Source organism: Lontra canadensis, unplaced genomic scaffold, assembly GCF_010015895.1.
Source record: "Lontra canadensis isolate GAN:19392208 unplaced genomic scaffold, GSC_riverotter_1.0 scaffold171, whole genome shotgun sequence".
Taxonomy (NCBI): domain Eukaryota; kingdom Metazoa; phylum Chordata; class Mammalia; order Carnivora; family Mustelidae; genus Lontra; species Lontra canadensis.
The window spans coordinates 264,923-292,657 of NW_022631165.1; the positions used below are offsets into that span (position 1 = coordinate 264,923).

Genomic DNA, 27,735 nt, shown 5'->3' on the forward strand with positions numbered 1-27,735 from the left:
CCCAGGCCTCGCATACCTCACCCACCCCTGCCGTGTGGCGTGTAGGCGGCCACCACAGCTGCTTCAGCAGAGGGCTGGTCGGGAGACCCCGGCCCCCAAAGCACCAAGTGCCCCTTTCGATCAGGTAGGGAGGAAGCAGGGGCTGTGAGCACCTTCTCGCATGGCTCTTTCCTCAAACTCCTCGAGGCGGGAGGAAAGCAGAAGACCTCGCTGTGCGAACAGTGGCCGGCGCTGGCCGCCTCCTCCACGTGCCCGGCTCACTCCCAGAGGCCTGCCTGAGCACAGCGACCGCAGGGACCCGTCCCGGTTAGCACCCGCCCGCCCAGCCGGCCCGTCCCTCCCCACCGGCAGCTGGGCGCACGCGCTCTCCCTTCGCTCGTCCAGGGGCCGAGGGCGGGGCCTCCCAAACCAGCGACAGAGGCTCCAGCACAGCCCAGGGCCCGGCGCCGGCTGGCGGGAGCAGGTCGGGGCCTCGCTCCAGACGCCGCGGGAGACGGCCGGGGGTCCGGATTCTGCTTCTGCGCCTGTGGAACTTCTGTCGGAAACCGCGGAGTGACGGAATCTCTGAGAAGGAACAATACCCACGAAGAGCCGAGAGAGCGAGAGAGAGCGAGGGAGAGAGCGCGAGCGCGTGAGAGGAGAGCGAGTGTCCGCGCCCTGCTCAGCGCCGGGCTCTCCCGCCGAGTGCGCACGGAGGAAAAGCCGCGCACGTGGGCTCCCGCGCTCGGCCTCCGCCGTCCCAGCTGCCGACACCAGCACGCGGAGGAGAGGCTGGCCCCGGACCGGGAGCCGCTGAAGAAAACGCAGGCAGGAGGGCGAGGAAGTCGCAAAGCCAAGCCCGGCCCGGCCCTCCGCCCCGGGGCCACAGTGGGGGCTTCGGTCGTGCCTCTCAGGGCAGAGGGTGTCACCAGAGTCTGGGGAGTCGACGACGTGGCGTCTCGGATGGAAGTAAAAGTGGGGGACAGGGTGCGGCGGGAGCCCGGCCTGGAAGCCGGGAGACACAGAACCGTGGGCCGCCCCGGCGGGCAGGCCGGGCACCGGACTCAGGGAAAGGGCTCCCACCCCGGAGCGGTCACCTCTGGGGGCGCCGGGGGCCCCCCGTCAGGGAAGCGACCGACGGGCACTTTCAACTCGGGGCACGATCGCAGGGTCGCGGACCCCGGCCTCCCCTGGAGACGCTCCCTGCCCTCGCCGCCCCCGCGCGTGCGTGTCTGCGAGCGCCGTGCTCGCTCCCTCCAGGCAGCACGAGAAGGCGCTGTCGCTCTTACTTGTGAATGGCCGCGCTGGCTGAGGGGCAGGAAGGGCCGAGGCGGCAGCCGGGCGGCCAGGGCTCTCTGTCTCGCTCTCACCGACCCGCCCCCGAGCCAGAGCGCCGCCAGCGCCGCCAGCCGGGCTGCCCCGTGGCCCCGGAGTCGCGGCCGCGGCCGCACCGCAGGGAGCCCACCACGCTCAAGCGGCCGCCGTCCCGGGATTCGTCTGTCCCTCCATCCAGGCAGCTCACAGGGCGGCCAGACCCTCGGGCCACTGCCCCGGGACACGACTGCCCCAACGGCCTGCTGCGGGACGGAGCCAAGCCGCCTCCCTCAGGCAGCTTCCGTGACTGAAGCCGACAACGGGAGCACAAGGAAGCGAGGCGGCGGCGCTCTCCTCCCCAGCACGCTCCGCTCGGGGCAGCCTGCGGGGTTCGGACACGGCACCCGAACACGCGTGGACAGACAGGACACCGAGGCCACCCCTGGAGAGGCCCAGGCAACCCACCACGCTCCCTCACCTCCAGGCAGCCGTGCAGCGAGGGACAGTCCCCGGCACCGACGCACATGGGTCCTGGGCCACGGTGAGTTACTTGCGGTCCCCACGGGCCACACCGGGCTGTCCCCAGACTGACGGCTACGATGCTCCCAGCCAGCTCCTCCCCTCGGAGAACGCGGCTCTCTCCAGCCTGTGTGCTCCTCTCTCCCTGCGCAAGTCTCCGTCTCCCTGCCGAACGCCGCTTTCCGGTCCTGGACAGTCCCGGGCCGCCCCGTGCCGTCCTACAGAGAGTTACGAGAACAGCCTCCAGCCTACAGCACCGGGCAAGCGGCGTTCCGCCCGGGCTCCGCAAACCGCGAAGGTGCGCGTGCTGTGCTGAGTGGACCCCAGACCACGGCGGCCAACTGTAAGCTCTGTCCTGAGAAAGCTCTATGCCAACAGGGGCTCAAACTCAGGACCCCAAGAACAAGAGGGGCACGCTCCGCCCAGCCAACCAGATGCCTCGCATCAGGTGATGCTAACTGAACTAAGCAGAAGGAACAACCGCTGAAGTGACTCCTGCAAAGTGAGACCAGCCCAGGGCCGCCGGGCTGGCTCACTCGGAGACTGTGCGGTTCTTCGTCTCCGGGTCACGAGTTCAAGCTCCACACTGGGACAAAGACTTTACTTGAAAAGCAAATAAGTAAAAATAAAATAGCAATTTAGAAATCGGTCGAGCTTCAAGCCATTCTACAACGTCCCTAACTACACCCGTAAGGAACGCCTGGGCTGCTCAGTCAGTTGGGCGTCTGCCTTCGGCTCAGGTCATGGTCTCAGGGTCCCGGGATGGAGCCCCGCCTCGGGCTCTCTGCTCCGCGGGGAGCGGAGTCTCTCTGCCTGCCTCTCTGCCTACTTGTGATCGCTGTCAAATAAAGAGATAAAATATTAAAAAACAAACAAACAAACAAACACTGGACGCGGGAAGCTTGGGTGGCTCGGCCAGTTAAGCCGCTGTCTCTGGCTCGGGTCATGATCCCTGGGTCCTGGGATCCAGTCCCGCAACGGGCTCCTTGCTCAGCGGGAGCCTGCTTCTCTCTCTGCCTCTGCCTGCTTGTGCTCACGTGCGCTCTCTCTCTGACAAATCAATCAATAAATAAAATATTAAAACAAAACACTGGAAGTCATGTCATTAGGATCCTACCCGTGCCCTCACAGGATCCGAAACAACACATTAGCCTATGAAATAAATTTGACTGGTAGCTGTTTTGACAAGACAAGTAGTAATTTTTCCTAAAATCAGAGCAGCCCGTCAGTGCCTCTCTCTTCACCGCCACGAAACCAAAGGGCAGGGGCACCCTGGACTCCAATGCTGTCCGGGCTGCCGCCAGCGCGCGCCCGAGGAGCCCGGCCAGGCCAGGCGAGGACACCAACAACACCACCAAGCAACCTCCTGCCCAAGGCGGCTCCCGAAGCCCCGGCCCCTCCCCAGAGCCTGGGCCTCGGTGAGACCCAAAGGACAGTGGCCGGACGCAGTAGCCCACCGCCATGGCTCTGCGGATGCCCTTCTCTGGTCCCAGGCGTGTCGCTCTCTGGTCCCAGGAGTGTCGCTCCCTGGCGGGAGGCACGCACACAGCTGTCTGGAAAGAGCGTTGCCAACGCGCGATGCTCCACACGCCACGTCACCGAAGCACAGACTGTGATGACTCCTGTGACTCCCCCACACCCGCCAAACTGCTGCCACAATCGAGACAGCAAGTGCACCTCTCAGCCCCATGTTTCCCTGCGCCCCTCCAGAAGCCCTCTGGGTGGTCCCCTCCCCCCCAAGGTCGCCCGTGGGAATTCTGTATAAAGGGCACCACACGGCGAGTCACGTGCTCCCTTCGTCTGGCTCCCTCCGCTGGGCACGTCTGCTCCGCCATCTGTGCGGCTCTGCTCTCACCAGCAGGCTGTCCCCTCTCTGCCAGGTGGCACCCTGCGCTCCAGGCGCCATCGCTGGCGTCTCCACACGCCCAGCCGTGGCCCCTCTGGGCCGGGCCTCGAGTTCCTGCACTAACACAGGCTCCTCACACCTGTACAACACTGCACGGCGGGCAAAGACCAGCACCCTCCCCACACCTGCACCTTCCCACTGGGAGGCAGTGTGCTCCAGACCCAGAGGTGCGTGGGGGCCACCAAGCCAGAGCTCTTCTCCACCGCCTTCAAGGAGCCAACCTCTGAGTGAGATCAGCAGCCACACCCAGAGCCACACGGCCAGCCTTCAGCCACGGTTCTGCCCGGCATCCCGGCGGCACTCCCAGGACCAACCCTTAGGAGGAAGGAAGGAGGGGCCGGCTTCCGAACCAAGCCGCGAGCTCCCAGAGTTGTCTTCTCCCGTAACGGAGCCTACAACGCCGTGAAGAAATGACCAAGACAGAGGCGCCAGAAGGGCTGGGATGCACGTTTCCTCATTTCAAATGAACCTCTTTACGCAGTGCTGAGCACCGGCCCCGGAGAAGACCCGCTTCCGCGCTTCTCCAGCAGCAGAGACGAATCGGGCCCCGGTGCCCACACTCACACATAGGTATTATTCTTGTAAAACAAGTAACTCTCCTTGCATCCAAACATCAACAAGTTTACACTAGAAATGACAGAAATCAGGCCAATGTCAGCTATAAAAATCTCCACCTTCCGTTCTCTATGCAAAAATCAGAAATCTGGCCTCTACTACCAGCCAAGGCTAACAGCGTCTACACTGATTCCCCTCCATGCCCCCACATACACATCCATTGTGAGCTGGAGATGACAGACCCCTGGGGTCAGCACAGGGGGTGCGAGCAGGTGTGGCCAGAGGCTGGAGAGACAGCCTTCCGCGGACACAGAGACCAGGGAGCACATGCGATCCCCGACAGCATGCAGAGATAACTGGCGGTGGGAGGAGAGGGAGGCTCCAGGTGAGAACTCCCTGCTCAGCCATCCTGCTACCTGGGCACACGGTTGCCCACAGTTACACACTCCGGCTGGCACCTCATTTATCTCTACAGTTGGCGCACGCGGCGCAACATATCAAAGGCCCTTTGTGGTCAAAATCAAGCAGTAAGAGGGGAGGCTGTGTGTTCCGTGAACATGCACAGCACAGACTGAGCCGGGGGTCACCGGCTGGCCCCTCACACTTGCCCCCCCACTGCCAAAGGTGCGCAGAAGCAGCCTGGCTCTAGATGGCCCCCAGGGCCAAATTCCCCTCAGCGCCACTCCCTAGCCACTGACCTTAGTCAAGCTGCCAGTGGAACGACAATGGCTCCTCACAGCCTTATAAAGATCCCCAGTGTCTTCAGGAATGGCACTCACGGCATTTGCCAAGGGTCAGCACATGACACAGAAAGCCCTCCGTATAGACCACGACCATGCCGTCCGGGCACTGGGTCCCTCGCTTCCAGAGAAAGCAGCACGGGGTGGGAAAGCCTGTAGGCAGCGGTAAAAATCCCACCTAACTTCCCGTAAGAGTCGATACAAAGGCAAACAGACCAGACGGGAGGCTCTGAGATCAGAAGCACGAGATCCTCGCACGAGCTCAGGCATTGGAGGACAGGTCCCCAGATCGAGAGAATGGCAGGCAGGAGCCCTGGGGACCATTCCCTCTGCACCACACTTCCTACACATAGTTGTGCTCCTGAAACCGGCAGTTCTTCCCAACAACTGTGGGAGATGCACAGGGAGGGCCACAGCGATCGGGACCCTGGCTTCATTGGGGACCTAAGGATTCATGTGTGCCAAGAGGCCTCCAGAGTGATCTAGACAGAACAGTGCTGTCTCTGGGACGCCTACCTGGGTGGCTCAGTCCTTTAAGCAGCTGCCTTCAGTTCAGGTCATGATCTCAGGGTCCTGGGATCAAGTCCCCACATCAGGCTCTCTGCTCAGCAGGGAGCCTGCTTCTCCCTCTGTCCGCCATTCCCTCTGCTTGTGCGGGTGCTCTTTCTCTCTCTCTCTGACAAGTGAATAAATAAAATCTTTAAAAAAAGGAGGGGCGCCTGGGTGGCTCAGTGGGTTGGACCGCTGCCTTCGGCTCAGGTCATGATCTCAGGGTCCTGGGATCGAGTCCCGCATCGGGCTCTCTGCTCAGCAGGGAGCCTGCTTCCCTGTCTCTCTCTGCCTGCCTCTCTGCCTACTTGTGATCTCTGTCCAATAAATAAATAAATAAAATCTTTAAAAAAAAAAAAAAAGAAAGAAAGAAAAAAGAAAAAAAAAAAGCAAGCTTTGGAGAGGAAGTTGGAGATTGAAAAAAAAAAAAAGAGGCTCTTTGTTAACTGAGTGAGCCACGCAGGTGTCCCGAAGAAGTTGACTAATAAGTGGGGCAATAAACATTTTACAGAATCTCCTACTGTAGTTTTAAACGAGTTTTTCTCATTAGAACGAGAATGTAGCTCTCATTCAGGGGGTCAGCCCACACCTGGTGCCGCCCTCTCTGGGTAGCCCCCGACCCCTCAGACCAAAGCTCCAGTGACTCTACCAGTCCCACAGAAGTGCCAGTCACACGTCACAGAGTCCAGGGAGGCGGCAACACACACTGAGAAATAACAACTCCCAGCAAACGGTAGGCGATCTGGAGAGACTGACTGGGATTCTACCGGCACCCACCCCTCTGAGGCCTTTCAGACGTGAGCCGGAGAACCACAAGACACTGGAGACTCTACTTTCAGAATGGCAGACCGCAGGGCACCTGGCTGGCTCAGTGGGTTAGGCGCCTGCCTTTGATTCAGCTCCTGATCTCCGGGTTCCAGCATCGAGTCCCGCGTCGGACTCCCTCTCCCTCTGCCTGCCACTCCCCCTGCTAGTATTCTCTCTAGCAAATAAATTTTTAAAAATGGCAGCTCACATGTCAGACTCCTGGTGTCTTTAACACAGGTCTGAATCAGTCCATAATCCACAACGAGATGCAGAGGCTTACGAATGAAATCCCATGATCCCACAAAGCTGGGAAGAAGACCTGTTCTCAGCTTCGAAGCTACAAGACCAAAAGAGTGACTATGGGATAACATGGTTTATCAAAAATAACTTTTAAGGGGCACCCGGGCGGCTCAGTTGTTAAGCCTCTGCCTTTTGCTCGGGTCATGATCCCAGGGTCCTGGGATCAAGCCCCACATCAGGCTCCCTGCTCAGCTGGAAGCCTGCTTCTCCCTCTCTCACTCCCCCTGCTTGTGCTGTTGTCTCTCTCTGTCAAATAAATAAATAAAATCTTTAAACAATAATAATAATTAAAAAAAAAAAAACACTTACGGGGTCACCTGGGTGGCTCAGTGGGTTGAGCCTCTGCCTTCGGCTCAGGTCATGATCTCAGGGTCCTGGGGTCGAGCCCCGCATCGGGCTCTCTGCTCAGCGGGGAGCCTGCTTCCCCCTCTCTCTGCCTGCCTCCCTGCCTGCTTGTGATCTCTGTCAATTAAATAAACAAATAAATAAAGCACTTATGAATCCAGCCACAGCCGTCCCTCTGATTTGTTCCCTGAATATAGCCGCAACAAACCCTAAGCCTCTTCACTTCTTCACGTCATCAGGTAATTCTCAAGACCAAGCTGACAGGCTGTCTGTCCCGCAGCCCCAACCCCTGCAGGAAACCCGTCTGGCCTCTGCCCTGAGCACCGAGAAGCGGCCTCCGCGCAAACAGCAAAAACCCAGAGCAGAAACAGAGAACCTCTAGGGGGCCTGCTCTGTGAGAGTTACCGGATTCTTCTGCTTATGCGTTTTCTCTCACAGTGTTTCAGAAGGATTTTCCCTCTAAAGGGTTTTACTTTCTCCAAATGACCTTCACAGGGCCACCTAACGCGAAAGCAAACTATAAAGGACCCGCCCAACGTGCCCGCGGGTGAGCACACAGCGCAGGGACCCGTGCGCGTGCGGGAGCGCGGCCGGGGGTGCCCTTCCTGGCCCCGCTGTGCTCGCCACGGCACGTTCTCATCTTTACAGCACCTGAGCACAGCGCCACGGACGCCACGGAACTGGACGTTCCACAGCGAATGAAACTTCAAAGCACCGAGGTCCGGGTCTGACATTCCTTCGGTCCCGCTCTCTCCACGGCCGGGCTGTCCAGCAGGGCCCGTCCACCACTGGCCTCAGCCCAGGCCGACCTCGACCTCAGGGCACGGCGCGAGGCCGCACGCTGTTTCCGCACCAGCCGGCCGCGCGGGCGCCTGGAGGGCAAGCCGGGCTGCGGTGCCGGGAGCTCCAGGTGAGGGGGAAGAGGGCCCCAGCACAGGCGCGTCCCCGGGCCTCCGCTTTCTGTCCCTCCGGCAAAGGCATCAAGGACGCGGGCTCAAAACGTCGGCATCCCCCGCCTGCTGGAGAGCCGGCCGCGGAGCACAGCAGTGCCGCGCTGTGACGCGCACACGGGCCGCACGCACGGGCCCGCAGAGCGGAGTCTGAGCCTGCTGGGCAGCACCCAGTCGGCCGAGACCCGAGTTCGCTCCTCAGCAAACTTCCCCAGGGGTGACCTTGGCCACCAATCCACCCAGTCCTCTTTGTCACACACGGAATGGGGCAAAAACTAAGATGGATAAAAGCTAGGTAATTCAAAACACAAAGAAAATCCTAGAAATGTTTGCAGTAATTAGTAAAGTCAACTTTATAAGTGAAATATGTGCAAAAGACCCAGAATTTATACCTGACATATACCATACACTGTGTGACTGACCTAATAATTTTAGGTCATATCCATTTCTCTTAAGAAAATCCCTACTTTGGGGCACCTGGGTGGCTCAGACGGTTAAGCATCTGCCCTCAGCTCCGGTCACGTTTGGTAATTATGTTGACTATAAATGAACTATGCCAATTAAAAGGATATAACCTGGGTTTTTTAAAAACTAAACACATCTAGCTTATAACAGAAATAAGGTAGGGGTTGGGGCGCCTGGGTGGCTCAGTGGATTAAAGCCTCTGCCTTCGGCTCAGGTCATGATCTCAGAGTCCTGGGATCGAGCCCCACATCGGGCTCTCTGCTTCCCTCTCTCTCTGCCTGCCTCTCTGCCTACTTGTGATCTCTGTCAAATCAATAAATTTTAAAAATTAAAAAAAAAATTATAACTAACATCTCAAGGAAAATTTATAAATCTTGACCCACGAGCAGAAAAAAGTACATTAGAGTATATATTCAAAAAACACAAGGGCAGAAAATACTTAACAGAAAGATCAGAAAACACAACAAAAAGAAATGGAAATAGGAGAAAAAGGTATTTAAAATGTATTTTTTAAAAATATTTTAGTTATTTATTTGACAGAGAAAGAAACATGGTGAGAGGGGGAACACAAGCAGGGGGAGAGGGAGAAGCAGGCTTGCCACTGAGCGATGTGGGACTCGATCCCAGGACCCTGAGATCATGACCCGACCTGAAGGCAGATGCTTAATGACTGAGCCACCCAGGCGCCCCAAGAGATTTAAAATTTAAAGGCTCATTCCAGATGATCCAACTTCTAAATAACAGGAAACACCAGGGGTGCCTGGGTGGCTCAGTGGGTTAAGCCTCTGTGGGACAGCACCGCGGATACAACACCCAAACCACGTTCAGAGAGGGGAAGCCACAGCCATCAGAGTATAAACAGAATGGAGTCCGGCCTCCCAGTACAACGCTGTAAGAAAGGAGACAATGGTGCAAATGCTTTAACTTTTTTTCTTTTTTAAGATTTTATTTATTTATTCAATTGAGAAAGAGAGATCCCAAGCAGGCAGAGAGGCAGGCAGAGGAAGAGGAGGAAGCAGGCTCCCTGTTGAGCAGAGAGCCCGACGTGGGACTCGATCCCAGGACCCCGGGATCATGACCTGAGCCAAAGGCACAGGCTTAACCCACTGAGCCACCCAGGCGCCCCAGGCTTTAACTTCTGCACATCACCTCAACTGGATTATAAACCCACTGAATCTCTCCTGCACACAGACCAGCACAGCAGCACATGGCAGCCACACGACACCAGACAGCACTGACACAGTAGTGACACAGAGGCCACAGGCACCACAGAGCAGTCAAGGGGCAGTCATGTGGCACCCACGGGGCACCCATGGGGCCGTCACGGGGCACCCATGGGGCCGTCACGCAGCACCCATGGGGCAGTCACGAGGCAGTCATGGGGCACCCACACAGCAGCCACAGGGTATGGACAGAGCAGTCACCTGGCACTCACGGGCCAGTCACAGGGCCCCCCTGGTCAGGAACATGGCACCCACAAGGCAGTCACGCAGCAATCACGGGGTGGTCACGCGGCAGTCACGCAGCACCCACAGGGCATACACACAGCAGTCACAGGGCACCCACGGGGCAGTCACGCAGCACCCACGGGGCAGTCACGCAGTAGTCATGGGGCATACACGCAGCAGTCACAGGGCACCCACGGGGCAGTCACGCAGCAGTCACGGGGGGGGTGTCACACGGCACCCAAGGGGCCATCACACGGCAGTCACGCAGCACCCACGGGGCGGTCATGGGGCACTACACGGCTGTCACATGGCAGTCACACGGAAGTCACAAAGCAGGCCTGAAGAATAACCATCTCAGTGGGGGTGGGAACAGGAACGGTTTCAGGAGACATGTCTCCAAAAGACAGCTTATCTGACAGGTTTTATAATAATGTAGAGAAATATATTCACAGGCATTTTTTAAAGTTGATACAGTGGAAGGGAAGATTTATGTCAGAAAGTGAAATAACTAATCAATGGGGGAAATGCAGCTATTAAAATTCAAAAATATAGGGGCGCCTGGGTGGCTCGGCGGGTTGAGCCTCTGCCTTCGGCTCAGGTCATGATCTCAGGGTCCTGGGATCGAGCCCCGCGTTGGGCTCTCTGCCTGCCTCTCTGCCTACTTTTGATCTCAGTCTGTCAAATGGATGAATAAAATCTTTAAAAAAAAATTCAAAAATATAAACAAAAAATGGTGCAAAAAAGGAAGTGATTGGCCCACCTCAGGAATGGAAACACCAAATATGGACTTAAACCAAGCCTAGGATGTGTTAGTAATTAGGACAGGTGGCAAAGGAGCAAGACCCCTAGTGGAGATGGCCTAAAGACAGCAATGTGGGTGCACGGCTCAGATCTGAGGGACCGCAAGGCTACCCGGCCCCAAATCCATTTCGGAACCCTGACCCCACTGTGGCTGCATTTGGAGAAGGAGCCTCTAGAGGAGTCCTGAGGACTGAATGAGGTCGTAGGAGGGGAGCCCTGACCCAACAGAGTCCTCACTCGGACAGAGCAGGGAGCTGCTCCCTTTCCGCACGCCCACAGTGAGACAGCAGCAGTGTGCAAGGCAGACGATGAGGCCTTGCAAAGAAATCTCCCTGCCAGGGCCTTGACCTGGGACTTCCAGCCACCAGAACTGTAAGAAGTACATGTCTGTTGTGTAAGCCCCTGCATCTGTGGTGTTTTGGGGGATGGGCTAAGCAGACTCATACGCGAGGGCAGGCCACAGCTGGAGGTGGCCACCCTGGAAAGGCCAGGCATGGGGGGGTCTAGGGGACACGGACAGCTAAGCTTAGTTATCAGCCTTTTAGTGTTATTTGAGTCTTTCCTTGCCTCCGTATTTTTTTTTTCCATAAAAATTAAAATTAATTTAAAATACTGGTTGGGGCGCCTGGGTGGCTCAGTGGGTTACAGCCTCTGCCTTCGGCTCAGGTCATGATCTCAGGGTCCTGGGATCCAGCCCCGCATCGGGCTCTCTGCTCAGTGGAGAGCCTGCTTCCTCCCCTCTCTCTGCCTGCCTCTCTGCCTGCTTGTGATCTCTGTCTGTCAAATAAATAAATAAAATCTTAAAAAAAAAAAAACAAGATCTAAGATCATATGAAAAGGAAACATTTACATGCATCGTTCTTAAAAAAAGCAGGCTTTTCTACAGCTGCATATAATTTAGACCTTCTTGCAACATACTTTTGTATATATTTTAACAGCATACTTTCTATAAATGTTTTATAGGAATCTGGAAAATACAGAAATAAACGAAAACAAGAAAATAAAAAGCCTATGTTCTCCAACCGTATAAAAAAACCCCCAAAATCCCTGTGCAATCAGCCCCACAGCCGAACATTGTTGTCACAAGCAACACCACAAACAACATAGAGACACCCAGTGTGGGGCTTGAACTCACCACCGCGAGGTCAAGAGCCCCACGCTCTACCAACTGAGCCAGCCGCGTTCTCCTTTCCGGTTATTTTTAAATTTTGGTTCAAGGGGAGCCTTGGTGGCTCACTTCGGTTAAGAGTCCAGCTACTGATTTGGCTCAGGCTGTGACCTCAGGGTCCTGGGAGCGAGCCCGTATCGGGCGTCCCGCTCAGTGCAGAGTTTCCTTGGGATTCTCTGTCTCCTGCTCCCGCAGCCCTCCCCACGCCACTCGCAAGTGCACGCGTTCTCTCTCTCTCAAATGAATAAATAAACGTTTAAACGTTGGTCCAAGAGAAGACACTGGCCCTGCAGACTGAAGGCCAGTTAGTACAGGTCCAGCGGGGTCCATGGCAAGAACAAACAAAGCACTTAAGCAGCTACAAGAGCACGAGGCGGCTGAGCAGAAGCTCCGGGAGCTCAGAGCGCTGCCTGCTGCTGGGGCGCCGGAGACACCCACCGGAGCACCTGGCCACCCCCGTCCCTTAAAGCCAGAAGAGCCAAGTCCAGTTGCTACCAGAAGTCTCGGCGGTTCACAGAGGGGGCTCCGGGGCCAACACTGGAAGCCGCCCCGCGATGGGCGTCCACCTGCCGAGGGGCTGCGGAGGCCATGGCTGAGCCCGGCTCTGCGCCACAGGCCCTCTGCACAGCCTCTCTCGTGGGCTCGCCCAAGACGCTGAAGCAGCTTATTCTAATAAAGTCAGGCACTGAAGAGATACACTGAGCGGGTTCCTCCCATCGAGCACTTCTGGAACGAACAGGCTCGAAGAGGACCCGGTGGGGCTCGCTCCACCGAGCGTCTGCACCGATCGGACGCGGGACGCAGCGCCGCGCCGACGCCCCTCCGCACGCGGTGTGCGGTCCCCACGCCGGCCCAGCCGGGAGAGAGGCCACGACACTGCCCCGCGTCTGGCCAGCCACCACCAACCGGAACGCCCGACCTCCTCATTCCTACGCAGCACACAGCCGGGAGCCAGGACTGCGGAGACGGTAACAGGGCCGGGGAGGACGAGTCCGACGGAAACCTCTGCGGCACTGGGCACGAGAACGGGCGGTCCCAGCGGCCGCTGATCCGCAGGTACGGTGCAGTTCCCGGAGCTGCTCCCCAGGCCAAGCGCATCGAGCCCGCACGGTCCCAGAACAGCTGCAGGGGCGCGTCGTCCCCACCGCAAAGGGCCCCAGGCCCCAGCAGCGCTCGCCAGCCCCTGCAAGCCCATCCCTTCCCGGCGCGCCTGTGTCGTGAGACCGGGAGAGAGGCTGCGGCGAGGTGGCCCCGGCTGCAGGCGTCCCGCGGGGCTCTGCGGCTCTGCAGAGCACGAGACCACGGAGTCTTACACGGCTGCGGCAGAGCTGAAACGCCTTCAGACTAACCCTAAAACTGTAAGGGCCAGTCCCACCGCACTGACGGGCATTACGGACGGCTCAAGGCCAGCAGGCCGGCACGGGCATGTGTCACCGCAGAAGCTCGGGCAGGAGGCTGGGCGCGGCGGGAAGTCCCAGCCAAGCTGGAAGGAGGGCAGACGTGATCAGACCTGCACTTGGGAGAGTCGGCTTGGGCCCTGTGGGGAGGAGAGACGGGGCCTCGTGCGAGGTTCTGTACTGGGGGCGCCCGGGGGGCACAGTCGGTTGAGCATCTGGCCCTTGATCTTAGGGTCGTGAGTCCGAGCCCCACGCTGAGCTCCGTGCTGGGTGTGGAGCCTATTAAAAAAAAAAAAAAAGGTTCCGCAGCGGCCCCGGAGCAGGCGGAGGCGGTCAGTGCACGGTCATCAGGGATCCGCACCCGTGGCCGGCCTGGACGTGGGCGGAAGGGAGCAGGGAAGCGACGCTCTGGGGCGCCTCCCGGAGGCCAGAATGACTGCAAGAGGACCAGGTTTGGGTGGGGCATTAACACGCCTCCCGGGAAGGAAATACATCAAAATCGGAACAACCGCATCTCTGAAGCCTCCGGTCGCTCTGACAGCAACCTGGCCAACAGCGAGCCGAGGACAGGGAGCAGGAGAGGAGGAGCCCGGGGCAAGAGGCGGGTGTGCGGAGCTCCCGCTGCAGGCGCCCCGCACCCCGACGCGGACACCATGTGGCCGCCTCACCAGGCAGGTGCCACTTCGCCGTCCCCGCGAGATCCAGCGGCTGTCCCGTCCCCACAGACCCGAAGGCTGAGCTCACGGGACACTGCCTGGAGGAGACGTCACCGAGCAAGAGGTCGTGAGGCCAAACCACAGGCTTCCCGCTGCCCCATCCACCCCGCAAGGCTAGTGACAGAAGCCCACTCCTGGCGCGAGAACGCCACGGCTGTGGACCAGCATGGGTCCACTCCTCTGAGATCCACCCAGCAGCACGCGTCACATGTCCGGAATAGGACAAGGTAAGGCAACAAGGCCGTGCGCTCCCCGGTGTCCGGCCCCTCAGCGAGAGGAAGGCCAAGCGGTACCACAGAGCGAGCGGGAGGACCTCAGGGAGAACCGGACGTTAAAAATGAGCTGCCCTCCACCACCACTGGCCTAAAACTCACACACTGCAGAGCACGTGTGGCGCTCCAAGCAGATGGACTGCAGGGCCACCTCCCCATGGTGCGGGAGGCTGCACACCACTAGAGCCGCTGCCCACCCGCCCCCACTCAAACTCCGTCAGAAACCCCAGACCAGTCTTACTTTTTCTGTCTTCCACGTGAAACTGTGTATCTGGGGCTTTTCTTCTTTTGACGTTTCTTCCCTCGGCCTTCGAAGCCATTACCAGAAACACAGACGACAAGCCGACAAACAGGCCGCACACTTCCTCAGTCAAACTCTGAAGGGACCTTGGGGAGGGAGGGCTGCTTGTCTATTTAGTTTTTGGTGTTTAAGTCCTCTCTACACCCAGCGTGGGGCTCAAACACACAGCCCCGGGGTCAAGGGTCGCCGCTCCGCCGACCCAGCCGCCCAGGCACCCTGGCTGTCGGCCCTGTACATGCTGAGCTGCTCCCGCTGTGAAGGGCATCCGTGATCTACTCTCTGGCCATGACCATGAGGACCGGCCCTGACCGGGAGCTCCTCACTGGGCTGGCCCACCAGGAAGACACAAAAAAACATCTGAGACCCTGTCCTTGGGGAACTTCTCAGCCAGTGATAAGGGTGAGGGCAGTAAAGACACATGGAAAGCACCTGCAAATGTCCTTCGTCAAACCCAGCAGCGACTGCTAGATGCGGAGAGCTGAAGGGCTGGGGTAGGTGACCAAGCAGGGCCAGGAGAACGTGAGACAGGCCCTCCCACAAAGTCCTGAAACATACCTAGGGGCCAGGCCACACTTTTTTTTTTTTTCCTTTTTAATGAGTCTATTCATGGGGCACCGGGGTGGCTCAGTCATTAAGTGTCGCCTTCGGATCAGGTCATGATTCCAGGGTCCTGTGATCAAGCCCGGCACTCTGCACTGGGTTTCCGGCTCAGTGGGAGGTCTGCGTCCCCCTCTCCCCCGCCTGCTGCTTTCCCTGCTTATGCTCTTGCTCTGTCAAATAAGTACATAAAATCCTTAAAAAAAAAAAAAAAAAGATTCTATTCATTTATCTGAGAGAACAAGAGCTCATGCACAAGTGGGGGGGTTGCAGAGGGAGAGGCAGAAGCAGGCGCCCCGCTACACAACGGGGGCTCAATCCTAGGACCCTGGGATCAGGACCTGACCCGGGGGAAACACCCAGGTGCCCCCATGCCTGTTGGCTAACATCTTACAGCAGCTGGGCCGTACTGCCAAATCACAGCCGTCATCAGAAGACCCTCTGTCAATTCACACCAGTTAAAACAGTGGGTGGGAACCAACCAAAGTTATGTTCAAAGTTCACCAACTACGGCAATAGAGACGAGGAAAATTTGCACAGAGCCCCAGAGAACAGAATGTGCATAGAGACATGGAGAGCAAGGCATTCTGGGATCCTCTGGCCCAGGGCAAAATGACCCCAGGTAGGCAGGATAAATGCCAAAAAAGGCCAAGGGCACGAGTGTTTTCTGAGCTTTGACAGAGACCTAAATGTAACGCTCATTTAACTTCCCACACGTCGGCCGCATGAACAACGGCCACGTGCACACACATGCGGCCAAAGAAAGGCCGATACTCAGGCCTCCTCTTGGGAATCAGCCTCGCCTAGTCAGGGAGGTTGAACACCAGCGCGCACAACGGGGCAGCCCCAGGGTGTCGAACCTACGGGACCGCAGGGCTCAGGCTCAGGAGACCCTAAACAATAGTCCTCCAGACCCGCTTCCCCAGGCAGAATCAATGCTTAGGGAGGCACCCGCTGCCCACAGGAAGCGCACCCCGAGAGGGAGATTTCCGGTCCAGCTCCCGGCCCTCTTCGCAGCAGACAGCACCTGCCCTCCTTTTCCCTTTACCTTCCTCCCGACCCCCCTCTGGATGACCACATCCACCACTGCGGAGCCGTGGGCCCCTCATGTCCCTTCTGGTTTGCCCTACTTGATGTGAAGGCCAGCAGCGCAATCCCGGGCCCCTGCACAGAGATGGTGCTGGACAGTCGGGACAGAGGCAACAGCAGCCCTGGCCACGCAGAGCCAAACGCAAGACCTCCTTCAAACGCTGGGGGCAGTGTCTGTTACAAAGCAAGGGAGCCCGGAGCCCAAGGTCGCCACAGTAGCCACCTCCAACCTGCCAGCAAAAGTGGCCACGGGAAGGCAGAGGAAAGAAGAGAAGGGGCAGTTTCTTACAAAACTAAAAGTGCTCTCACCTTATGACCCAGCAATCGCGCTCCATGGTGTTTACCCAAAGGAGGCGAAAACTTCCGTCCACACAAAACCTGCACCACCAAAGTTTACTGCCACTTCATTAATGATTGCCAGAACCCGGGAGCGACTCCGCCGTCCTTCAGCAGGCAAGGGCATAAACCCCCGGCGTCCATCCACACAACGCGCTATCGCTCGGCGCCAAAAAGGAAGGAGCTGCGAGCCATGGGAAGACACGGAGGGACCTGCTACCGCCAAGGGAAAGAAGCTACCGGGGAAAGGCACAGGCTGTGAGATTCCAGCTACGTGACGCTCTGGAAATGGCAAAAGCTACGTCGGGCAAAAGAGAAAAGGAAAAGCAGTTTCCTGGGGTTGGGGGAAAGGACGGGAGGAAAAGGCAGAGCACAGAGACTTTTCAGACAGCGAAACTAGTCTGTCCCACACTGCGATGGTGGTTCCACGTCTCTGCACCTCCGTCGGGCCCCCAGAGCGCCCAGCGCGGGACACCGGCCCCGACGGAGACCGCGGCCGTTGCGTGGTGATGCTGCTGATGCAGTCTTGTCCGCTGTTAACAGACGTACTGCTCGGGTGAGGAGGACTGATAACGGGCCAAGCTGTGTGTTTGTGGGAGTGGGGGTGATGGGAAACCTCTGTACCTTCCTCTCCTTTTTTCTGATAACGTAAAACTGCTCTGAAACAATGAAGTCTTTAAAAGTGGCTGGAGTCCAGATCAAACCCCATCTGAAGCTGGCCCTGCCTCTGGACTCTTCATGGGCCTCTGTCAACCAATCCCCTTCACTGGTTAAGCCGAGGGGGGTGAGGGGGGGCATTGCTGTGACTTCAGCCTCCTGCACCCTGACCTCACACCCCCAGAGGAGAAGTGGCATGAGCGAGACGCCATGCCCTGTCAGCGCTCGTCAGGGACGACCCTGACATCAGAGATCCTCCACCCAGGGAAGGACCACAGGCAACCTCGCAGGGAATGGCGTTCAAGTGCAGGTGAGACGCCCGAGCTCCAGCCTCGCTCTGCCGCCCGCCCCTGCACGACGGGTCAGAACTAAAACAGGCCACCGTCCTTACAGCTCAACTCACTTAAACAAGGGAAGCCAACACAGCCTATTAATTTAAAAGCAACACTTGCTTATTACAAATGGAACAAACCAAAGAAGGAAAAACCAAAACTGCGGCTGAGGACTGAGAACGGAAGAAAGTGCAAGATGGGACTCGGGATTTTTTTTTTCTTAAGTCATCTCTCTACCCAAACTGGGGCTCAAACTCGACGCAGAGATGAAGAATCACACGTTCCACCAACGGAGCCGCCCAATTCTGATTTTAGGGCTAAAACCCGAGCCCTGGCCAGCTCAGGTGGTCGCGTGTGCAACTCTATCTTGGGGTTCTATGCTCGAGCCCTACGCTGGGTTTAAAAACTACTTAAAAACAAATTAAAAAAAAAAAAAAAAAAGGACAGACAAAAAATCAGGCAGAAAGCAAGCAAGCAAGCAGAATCGAGCTCAAAATTTTTTCCCTGAAAACCCAGGACTCCAATTTAATCCCATCTTAAAACTTCTAATTAAATCATTTTAGGTTGGGTTTTAAAACCTGTGTCAGGGACGCCTGGGTGGCTCAGTTGGTTAAGCGGCTGCCTTCGGCTCAGGTCATGATCCCAGCGTCCTGGGATCGAGTCTCACAACGGGCTCCCTGCTCTACATGGAGCCTGCTGCTCCCTCTTCTTGCTACTCCCCGGCTTATATGCTCGCACTCTCTCTGTCAAATAAATACAATCTTAGAAAAAACAAAAAAGTAAAATAAAATTAAAACTGTATCAGTTAGTAGCCTTACTTGTAATAATTTAGAGGAAGTTCTGCCCTAAAAAGTTTGCTGTATCAATAGTGTCTAGCTCAAGACAATGAGCAAGAGGTGCACAAAAATTACTACAAATGGCGTACCCTGAATCACTTAAACGACATTTAAATCATTCAATCATTTAAATGATATTTAAACCTTAGAAACGGGGGCGCCTGGGTGGCTCAGTTGTTAGGCATCTGCCTTGGGCTCAGGTCATGATCTCAGGGTCCTGGGATCAAGCCCTGCATCGGGCTCCCTGCTTCTCCCTCCCTCTGCCCCTGGTTGTGCTTCTGTTTTGCTGTATCTCTGTCAAGTAAATTTTTAAAAATCTTTAAAATAAATAAGTAAATAAATCTATCTTAGAAATGGGGCGCCTGGATGGCTCTGTCGTTAAGCAGCTGGGGTCATGATCCCGGGGTCCTGGGGTCGAGCCCCACATCGGGCTCTCTGCACATGACAAGCGTGCTTCTCCCTCCGCCTCTGCCCCTGCTTGTGTTCTGCTCTCTGTGTCAAATAAATAAAAAATCTTACAAAAGGGGGCTCCTGGGTGGCTCAGTGGGTTAAGCCTCTGCCTTCAGCTCAGGTCATGATCTCAGGGTCCTGGGATCGAGCCCCGCATCGGGCTCTCTGCTCAGGGGGTAGCCTGCTTCCCTCTCTCTCTGCCTGCCTCTCAGCCTACTTGTGATCTCTGTCTGTCAAATAAACAAAATCTTAAAAAAAAAAAAAAAAACTTACAAAAGAAAAATGTTTTTTCCTGTGTTTGTTAGCAAGGAGCCAATTTCTCTACCACTTAAGCTTGAAGAAACAACCCAGGTTTGATCACAGCACGGGAGAGGAGGGGAGGATTCTGACTCCTGATTAAATCAGCGGGTCACACGGATCCCCGCTGTGACAGTCTCACGGGTCGACGTCCCCAGGAGCAGCTACAGGGAAGTGCGTGGAAGAGAAAAGTGCCCCGCCGACACCGGCTAGCATCGGCCCGAGGCTCCGACCCGTGCCCAGTACGCCTCCAGAACCCAGAGAAAAGAGAGAGAAGACGCGGGCTGCCCACGCGGAACAACCCCCTGGCAGCCCCGCCGGTGCCTCCCGAGTGGCAGCGAGACCGGACGCAGCCAGCACCCGGTGCGCTGTCAGTGCTCTCCACGCCGGCCGCAGCGGGCAGAAGATCCACCCTAGAGCCACATCCTCAGCTGTCTGCCAAGGGCCTGACAATCTGTCACACGGCAGCCTCCGCACCGACACCTCCGGACCTCCGGGAAGAGTCTTAGGAAACTGCCACCAGATACAGCCCCTCTCTGTATCAGCCCAAGAAGGACGCGGAGTACGCCCGCCTCCTGTGCAAGCGAGTGCAGACGTCACCGCCGGAGGCGACATCAGGACTTCCGAGACCTCCAACAGTCCTCGCGACACACAAGGCCTCGTATCCTAGGCTGCTCTTAACAGAAGGGTCCTCCGCTCACAGACAGTACAAACATTTAGCGACAAGCGGGAAGGTATCGCCAAGCGGTACGAACCCCCAGCCCACCCCAGCAGCAGGAGCACAGCCGCTCGGGGGCGGAGGGACGAGCCTGCTCCTTCCCGACACTCTGCCCTGGCCAGTCCTCCAGGTCTCGGACGTGAGCACAGACAGGGACGCCTTGCGTCGGACTCACCTGAATTCTCTGCCTTCGCTGTACCGTCTACTTGAGGAGGCCCGCGGGGCGGCCGTCTCCAGAAGCAGCTTCTGTGTGAGCCTGCCGGGGGGAGCAGGGTCTCTGCCACTGTCTTCGTCTGGGTCCTGGTCACACTTCCATTCCTCGTCTTCGTTCAGAGTGGGCAGGTACCCGGGTACGCCCTTCCCCGCCCCGGACCCAGAGCTCTGCTCGCTACAGAGCTTCGGGCTCTCCGAGCCGGTCCTCGTATATTCCAAATAAATATCGGACTTGAGGAAAGAGGGGTAGGTGTTCTCTTCCATGGTGGACTGGATCTCCGTCTGGGCCTGGTCAAACATGGCAGGGTCAACCAGCTGCTTCATGATGCAGTCTTTTATGAAGCTCTTGGTCGCGGGCTTTGTCTGCCGGGACACGATGCCGGTGTTGTCGAGGATGTACTTGCGGTAGATCGCTTTGGCCAGCTTCAGCCTCTTCTCCTCGTTCGAGTCACAGGGCTCCAGCTTCCGGAAGCCGCTGCAGGCGAACCAGAAGTCCAGCAGGTCCGCACAGTCCTCCTGCTTCAGGAAAGTCCGAAACAGGTTTATCCCGTCTTGATCGTCCAGTAGGGAGTGCAGCGACTCGGCCCACTTCAAGTACGGGGGGGTGGGTGAGGCGCTGCCCTCAGGCTCGTACCCCAGGTCCAGATCCGAGCGCCTCGGGGTGGCCGCTGAAGTCTCCCCTTTCCCGGAGCAGAAGCTGTAGCTGACGGGCCTGGGGTCTGTGGACACCAGTTCACCCTCCTCACCAGGCACTGGGGGCCGGGGGGCATCTTCGGTGAAACTCGTTCCAAGGTCCAGAGGGAAACCCTGTTCTTGCACATTCATTTTGGGACTCTGTGCGTCAAGGAACAATGAGCGCGGCCCTAATACATCAGTACTTACAGCTCCACAGGGAAGCAATCTGTCCTGTTGAAACCATTAAGAGGACAAGGATTAGGAAAGGTGGGTCCACGGAAACATGACCCCAGAGGTTTTCTCAAGACAAGATTCGTAATGACGCCCTCCCGCTCCAACTCAAAGCCAGAAACTCAGTTTACATTTTCAATCTTTTGCCGTAGGTTTGTGCTGTATGGAAACAACTTCGGGGAACTTTTACAACTACAGGAATGCCTCCGGATCTAGATTAGTGTCCAGAGCAGGGAGATGGCCACTACCCTCAGGTGTCGTTCTGTGAGAACATCACCGAGACCGGCAGCCTGGGGACCTCCCATCTCGGCCACAGCCAGTCCTTCCCTGCAGTTTCCCGGGAGGCAGGAGGACTAGAAGAAGTGTGTTTCCCAGGCTGCCTGGCTTCGTCGGCCCGGACGAGGAGAGCTGGGTCCTCCCACGGACGACGAGGGCAAGCGCCTGCCTGCACGGCAGGGTTGCCGCGGTACCCAGATACGGACAGGCAGGCACATCGCACACCGCAAGGGCAGCTGGTCATGTCTGCTCCCCACACTCTCTAGGCCCGCAGCCACTGCGTTTTCTGACTACCCCATCACTTCACACTCAGTGTGCCTCCTGACAGGGGCAAACACACGAGGAGGTGCTCCTTTAACAACTGTGGGCCGCCTTTAGCGCCTTCAACCAGGCGAGCCACGGACACCCTCCGCACATACACGGTGGCCATCTCGCAGCACCAGCGCGCACGATGCTAGAAAATGCTTCCACCGGAACGCTGCCTTCGACCAGACTCAGAAGCAAAGTGTCCTTCCGGGCACATGGCAATTGGGCACTCTGAAGAACGGAGAAGGTATGGAAAGAGAAAACTGGAGCCCAGTGCAGCTGCACCTCTCAGCTAAGGAGGCGCACGGCTCGCGAGACCTACCTCCGCAAGCTCAAACCCAAACTACCAGCCCTCTTAGGGGTCAGGACTGCAGGGTTGGTGGTTTTGCTGTTGCTGCCGCGACAAGCCTGCCGTAGGTGTGAAGGGACGCTGTCCTGGATGGGGACTCTCACGGTCTTGGCCTCCCCGCCGGTGACCCTACAGGAGCTCACAGAGCGACACCGCCCAGCCTGGCGGCCTGCCAGGACCGAAGATCAAGGTGGTCTGACTAGAAACGCGCTGGAGAAAAGCACGTCCGGTCCAACCGCCCGGAGCACTGAACAAGCCCGACGGAGAAAAATAAAGCCCTGAAACCTGGGACCAACACAAAGGGTAGCTCTCCCTGGCCACCCCTCCACACTCGGGCCGGGGCCTGCATGTAAGCTGCTCACACACCTGCGCTCTCACGCTGCTCACCTCGCACCTGCCAGCAGCAAAAAGCACCCAGACACAGAGAATCGGTCCCAATAATGGGCCCCAAATGACATTTCTGCAGCCGATGACTTTGAGTGAAAACTACTGTGTAGGCTGTCATCTCGGCAGGAACAGGTCAAGGCCCATGGGCTGAGCACCCTGCCGTCAGGGACCACGTCGACTGCAAAGTCGCTTTCTCTGAGCCCTGTCCACATGAATGAGCACCTGTGGTGTCTTAGCTCCGCACCAGCTCACGGCTATCTCACGTTCCCTTGTCCAGGGCGCCTTCCCAGGAAGGAGGGCCCACGCCTGGCCCCCTGAGCCCTACCCTCAGAGACACTCGTTACCTCACCAGCCCCGAGAAAGAACGGAGTCACTGTGTTCCAACGGGAAGTTAATGACAAGTCACTGTCACCTGCTCTCAAGACGCGGCTCTCTGCTGCATCAATTATCAGCAGCAGCCTGATGAAACACCTTCCTGGGACCCCCAGCACCTAGCACGAGGTCTTAAAACCGATAAACGTTTCATTCATTGACGTGAAGGCAAATGACAATTATCACAGATGCCAAACATCAGCCCCTCACAGACGCTGAACTACTGAGCTACAAGGACCGCAACGAAACTCCCCATCTAGCCCTTTATTACAAAACTGGGGCTGTCTCTAAAAACTGACACCTCAATTCACGTGTGAGCAAGTCCCCCTAATCATTTTAAAGTATTTTTCAGTGCCCAGAAGACACAGTTCTTTTAACTCACATCTATTTTTGGCTGTCCAGTGACGGAAGACCTCTGCTGTCCCCAGAAGCACGGGAACGCCTCTCCAGATGACGGGCACTATCAGAACACGCTCTAACTCCTGCGGCCTCTGGGCTCCCACATCGAGGCCCACCAAGCGTTTAGCGTGCACACGAACCTACCACACATAAAGCAGTTAATGTTAATTCAGGGAGAGTCAAATGCCCACAAGCACTGAATGTGGCCAACAGCCTTCAACCACCATCAATAAAAGGGCCCCATAAAAGTAATCTACGAGCCTGATAAGGCACTTAAAATCTCCTTCAGTCACTGCTGCGGCGAACCCCCTGGGTACCATGACAGCCAGCTCAACGCAACACGTGTTTACGTGTTCACGCGTTTTGCTCAAACGTAACTTTCTCACTCTTGATTTATGTGGAGTGTGGCAGTCACAGAGCACGACTGACATTCTCCTGTCCCTTAACTAAACTCTAAAATGACCAGGGCCACGGTTTAACAGTGGAATCCATTCCTTCACCATCTAAATTCTCAATGACCAACGTAGCCCACTCTTCTGACTCCAGAAACCCAGGGCACCCCCACGCCTCCTGCAGATCCCACAGAAACATTGTACTTTGCATGCCTGTCCATTCTTGTCCCTGAATGTAAGTTCTCAAAAGTGAAACTCAAATATGGCCCCCCGGAAGGTCAGGTTTAGGCCATGTGTGCTCTGCGGATCCCAGGACGCCTGAGGACAGACGTGCGAGCAGGAAGGAGCCGCGGAGACACAGCAAGAACTCTTCCTCAACGGGGTTGGAGATGGGCTGGGGAAAATCCCCGGAAAACTGATGTTTGTTTTCTCTACTGTCCCCAGCGCTGAGCTGCAAGTTTCCTTGCCCCGGCCCTGCAGCTCTGGCTTCACGGGGGCCTGAATTCCAATATGTGGGTCAGACCCACAGCCGAGAACGAGCTGTGGGTACAAGGCGTCGACCTGAAAGAGCGGAGCCACTCAGGTCCAAGCACAGCCTGGATCCAGGCTCGGGCACCCGTCTCCGTGGGAGCGCCTCCTTGGGTTCCATGCTCCCTCATCCGCACTTTCGGCTGGAGGGACAGGGAAGGGATGCGCCGCTGCCCAGCCCCTGACCGGGATCCCAGCACACGGCACTGCTCTGCACCGCACGCTCACGCGAGACGGGCCCCGGGCCCACAGACCCACGGGCGTGCTTGGGTGGTGCCAGCCTCTTCCAGGAAGAGCGCCCCACACCCTCTCGGGCTCCCGGATCCTCCTCGCACTGGTGCACGCACCCAGAGCAAGGGCTGCCCTTTCCGGAGCAAGCCCGCACTTCCCCGGGTTCCCACGGCCCCGCGCCCACGGCCCCGCGGTCTCCAGCCCGAACGCGCAGCCCCGCTCTGGCACGCCCGCCCTCACGGCCCCCAGCGCCACGCAGCCCCCTGGCTCATCCCCCGGTCCGCACCGCCCGCTCCGCGCTGCGCGCCGCCCCGCACGCCCCCAGAGCCCGCACCCGCCGAGCCCCTCTTCCGGGTCCCGCGCCCGGCCCGCCCGGCCTACGCGGCCTACAATGGGCGGCCGCACAGGCCCGCGCCCCGCAGGAACGCGCGCCCGGCCCGCGCTACTCACCCGCGGCGTCGGCGGGGCCCCGGCCCGGCTCCCGGAGCGGCGCGGCGCGGCCCATGCGCTCAGCGGCGGCGCGGCCGGCGGGACCGGGCGGGGGCGCGGCCCCGGGCGGCCCCCATCGCAGCGGCGGCGCGGCGGCCCGGAGGCGGGCGCGGGGCAGGCCGCGGGGGCGCCGCCGAAGCCGGCCGTCCGCTCTCACCCGCCTGCACCGGGGGACGCGGCTCCGGCCCGACTCCGGCCGGTCCTGCGGCGATAGCGGCGGCGGCGGCGGCCGCAAACGCTTCCCCGAGCGGGGAGCCCGAGCCCAGAGCGCCGAAGCCCAGGCCGGAGCGCCCCCGCCGGCGCCGCCCGGAAGTGCGGGGGCGGGGCCGGAGCGCGGGGCGGGGCCCGGAGCGCGGGGGCGCGGCCGAGAACGTGGGGCGGGGCCCCGAGCGCGGGGACGAGGCCGAGAACGTGGGGCGGGGCCCCGAGCGCGGGGGCGAGGCCGAGAACGTGGGGCGGGGCCCCGAGTGCAGGGGCTCGGCCGAGAACGTGGGGCGGGGCCCCGAGCGCGGGGGCGAGGCCGAGAACGTGGGGCGGGGCCCGGAGCGTGGGGCCGGGCCAAGACGCAGGCGCTTCTGCGCCCGCGGGGCGGGGCCGGAACAGGAACCGCAATCTTAGGCGTGCGGCGGGGCGAGAGCTTGAGGCGGGGCAGGGACTTGGGGCGGGGCTGGGTTGCGGAGCGGATCCCGTAGCCCGAGGCGGGGCTCAGAGCGTGGGGGTGGGACACAGACGTGGGACAGGACCGGGAACGCAGGGCGAAGCCGAGAGCGTGGGGCGGGGCCGGGACGTGGGCGCGGGGCCGGGAAGACGGACGTACCCAGAACGTAGGGCCGGGTCGGAGCGGAGGAGCCGTACAGGGAGCGTGGGGTGGGCTGAGATGGGGGCGGGGAGCGAGGGGCGGGGCCGAGAGACGGGGCAGGGCCGAGACGCGAAGCCCGAGCTCTAGGAAGGGCGGAGGGCGCGGAGCCCGGGCCTGGGCGTAGGGGTGGGTCCTGATCGCGGAGGCGGAGCCAAGAACGGCAAGGCGGGCCTCAAGCGTGGGGCGGGGCCAGCGGAATGGGCGTGGTCAACTTGCAGATGCGGAGCAGTCCCCTGGGCGTGGGGCGGAGCTGGAACCCGGGGGTCGGCTCCGGGGACTTGAGCTTTACCCCTGGGCTGTGGCGGGCGGAGACACCCCGTGCGAGGGTCTCTCAGAGACTGTGGCGCTAGGAAGACCTGGTCCGGTGCACCGAGCGGCCAGGCGGCCCCCTTATGTAGGCACTGCGAGGCGCACGCCACATTGCAGCCCCTTTCTGTGGCCTACATCGGTGTCCACCGGCCCCTGGCGCCAATAGGCCCAGCCCGGACACAGCCGGCCTCCCAACCCTTCGGAGGGAGCAGCATGTGCACCGGCGGGCGGAATGGCCAGAGGGACTGGAGACCTCGCTTGGGACCTGCCGAACCGGCCGTCCACGAAGGACCCCTACGTAGCACAGCCAACAGCCGCCCATGACATTGAAGGAGGCAGCTGTGCAAGGGTCGCATGGTTGCAGGGCAGAGCCAGACTGACTTGGAGCTGAGCCTCCGGTAACGTCCCGTCCCTCTCTCCGCCAGCGGGCACCCCCCCACCTCCGGGCTGGCCCGGACCCTGAGAAGGTGGGCTGGGGCTCCATCGTCCGTCAGTCCCCAGTAGGTCTAGACTCAAGAGCGGAGCACGCAGTAGGCAACAGGCCTCCAGTTAAATGCTGGCTGTCACTTGGGCAGGAGCCCCCACCTCCAGAGAGCTGTGGCCTGGGGCTCCATCCCGCTGGGCGTGCCTGCTCCGTTTCTCCCAGGCACCAGCCAGTCTGGCTAAGGGCTCTCCTTCCTACCACTGCCTTCAGGTCACACTGGCACTGGCTCGCCTGAGAGCAAGGGCTTTCTGTGCCCACCACACTTCTCTCATCACTCTCACCATAGCAGCTCCTGCCCACGCTGCAAGCCCCGCTGGCCAACTCCGAGTTGCCCACCCACCACTGGCCCCTCCCTGAGGGAAGGATGTGGGCATCAGACGTTTATCACTGCCCCCAAGTAATTGCTTCTGGCACCCCCATCCCGTGGCCACCCAGACCCTGTGCTCCACAGATCATGCTGGGCCTGGCACCTCAAGAAGTGCTCCCAGCAGCCCCCAGGGGATGGGTGTCAGCCACCACGTGAACTCCTGGACACAGTTCGCCCTCACTACCCATCCTTCTCTTTCATAATCACAGCAGTGCAGGAGTCCTGGCTCCGGGCTCCGCGAGCCGTCCACAACCTCCCAGCCAGCTGCCGGGGGATGATGCCTGCCTGGGATGAGCAGGTGTGGAGGCATGCCAGCTGGCCTCTCTCAGGGCTCCACACAGCATCCACACCCAGGATTTCATAGGCATGGGGGGCAGTGAGGGATGAGGACCCCCAGGGAAGCATCCCCAATCTACCAAGGGCCCAGGCCACCCAGGGCCATCAACATGCCTCAGGGCAGGCTGGGCGGGGCTGGCGCTGTCGGTGAGGAGCTACACCACTGATCCCACACTGGACCCACGAGGGTCTCACCAGTAGGAGCCACTCTCCCCAGCATCTAGATGGGAGGGAGGGCCCCAGGCCCCACAGTGCTGCTCCTCCCCTCCCAACCCCGCTCAGCCTGGGCACCTTAGAGGAGATGAGATGCAGTGCACGACCTTCGGGCATAGCAGGGTCTGTGCGGCGTGTGGGAGTCTTAGGTGGACTGGACAGACAGCAGTAACTCTCAGCCATTGGCTGTCAGGTCGCCTCCCCACCCCCAGACGCGGGCCCCCATTGCTTGCCTTGGTTCTGCAGAGTGGCCGCCGTGGCCAGGCCAGGCTCCCAGGCTTGTGTCCATGTCCATCCTTCTCCGGGCCCATGGCGGCAGGTGTCCCCAGGCCCTGGGACCAGAACAGGACCCTGGGGCCCCTGGCTCCTTGGGGCCCCAGCCCTGCAGGGACAGGAAGGGAATCAGAAGGCCTGGAGGAGATGCGGCAGCCCTGCTAGAGTGGGTTACAACTGTGGGCCTGGAGAGCTGGTTGTC

The 27,735-nt window shown here is 59.0% G+C and overlaps 1 protein-coding gene across 6 annotated transcripts in view; it reads right to left on the bottom strand.

Moving 5' to 3' along the window:
- The window catches only part of AXIN1 (axin 1), a 68,547-nt gene extending 43,631 nt beyond the window's left edge, over nucleotides 1-24,916 (bottom strand). For 3 of the 6 annotated variants that reach the window (XM_032845983.1, XM_032845984.1, XM_032845980.1), the window contains exons 1-2: nucleotides 24,907-24,916; nucleotides 20,020-20,966 (exon numbers count right to left, since the gene is read on the bottom strand). In XM_032845983.1, coding sequence (XP_032701874.1) covers nucleotides 20,020-20,882 — 863 coding nt within the window. In that variant the 5' untranslated portion in view covers nucleotides 20,883-20,966; nucleotides 24,907-24,916. Of the gene's footprint in view, nucleotides 1-20,019; nucleotides 20,967-23,035; nucleotides 23,090-24,653; nucleotides 24,671-24,906 lie in introns of those variants that run through there. The other 3 variants (XM_032845986.1, XM_032845985.1, XM_032845981.1) reach the window with 2 other exon arrangements.
- Between the last annotated feature and the right edge of the window lie 2,819 nt (nucleotides 24,917-27,735).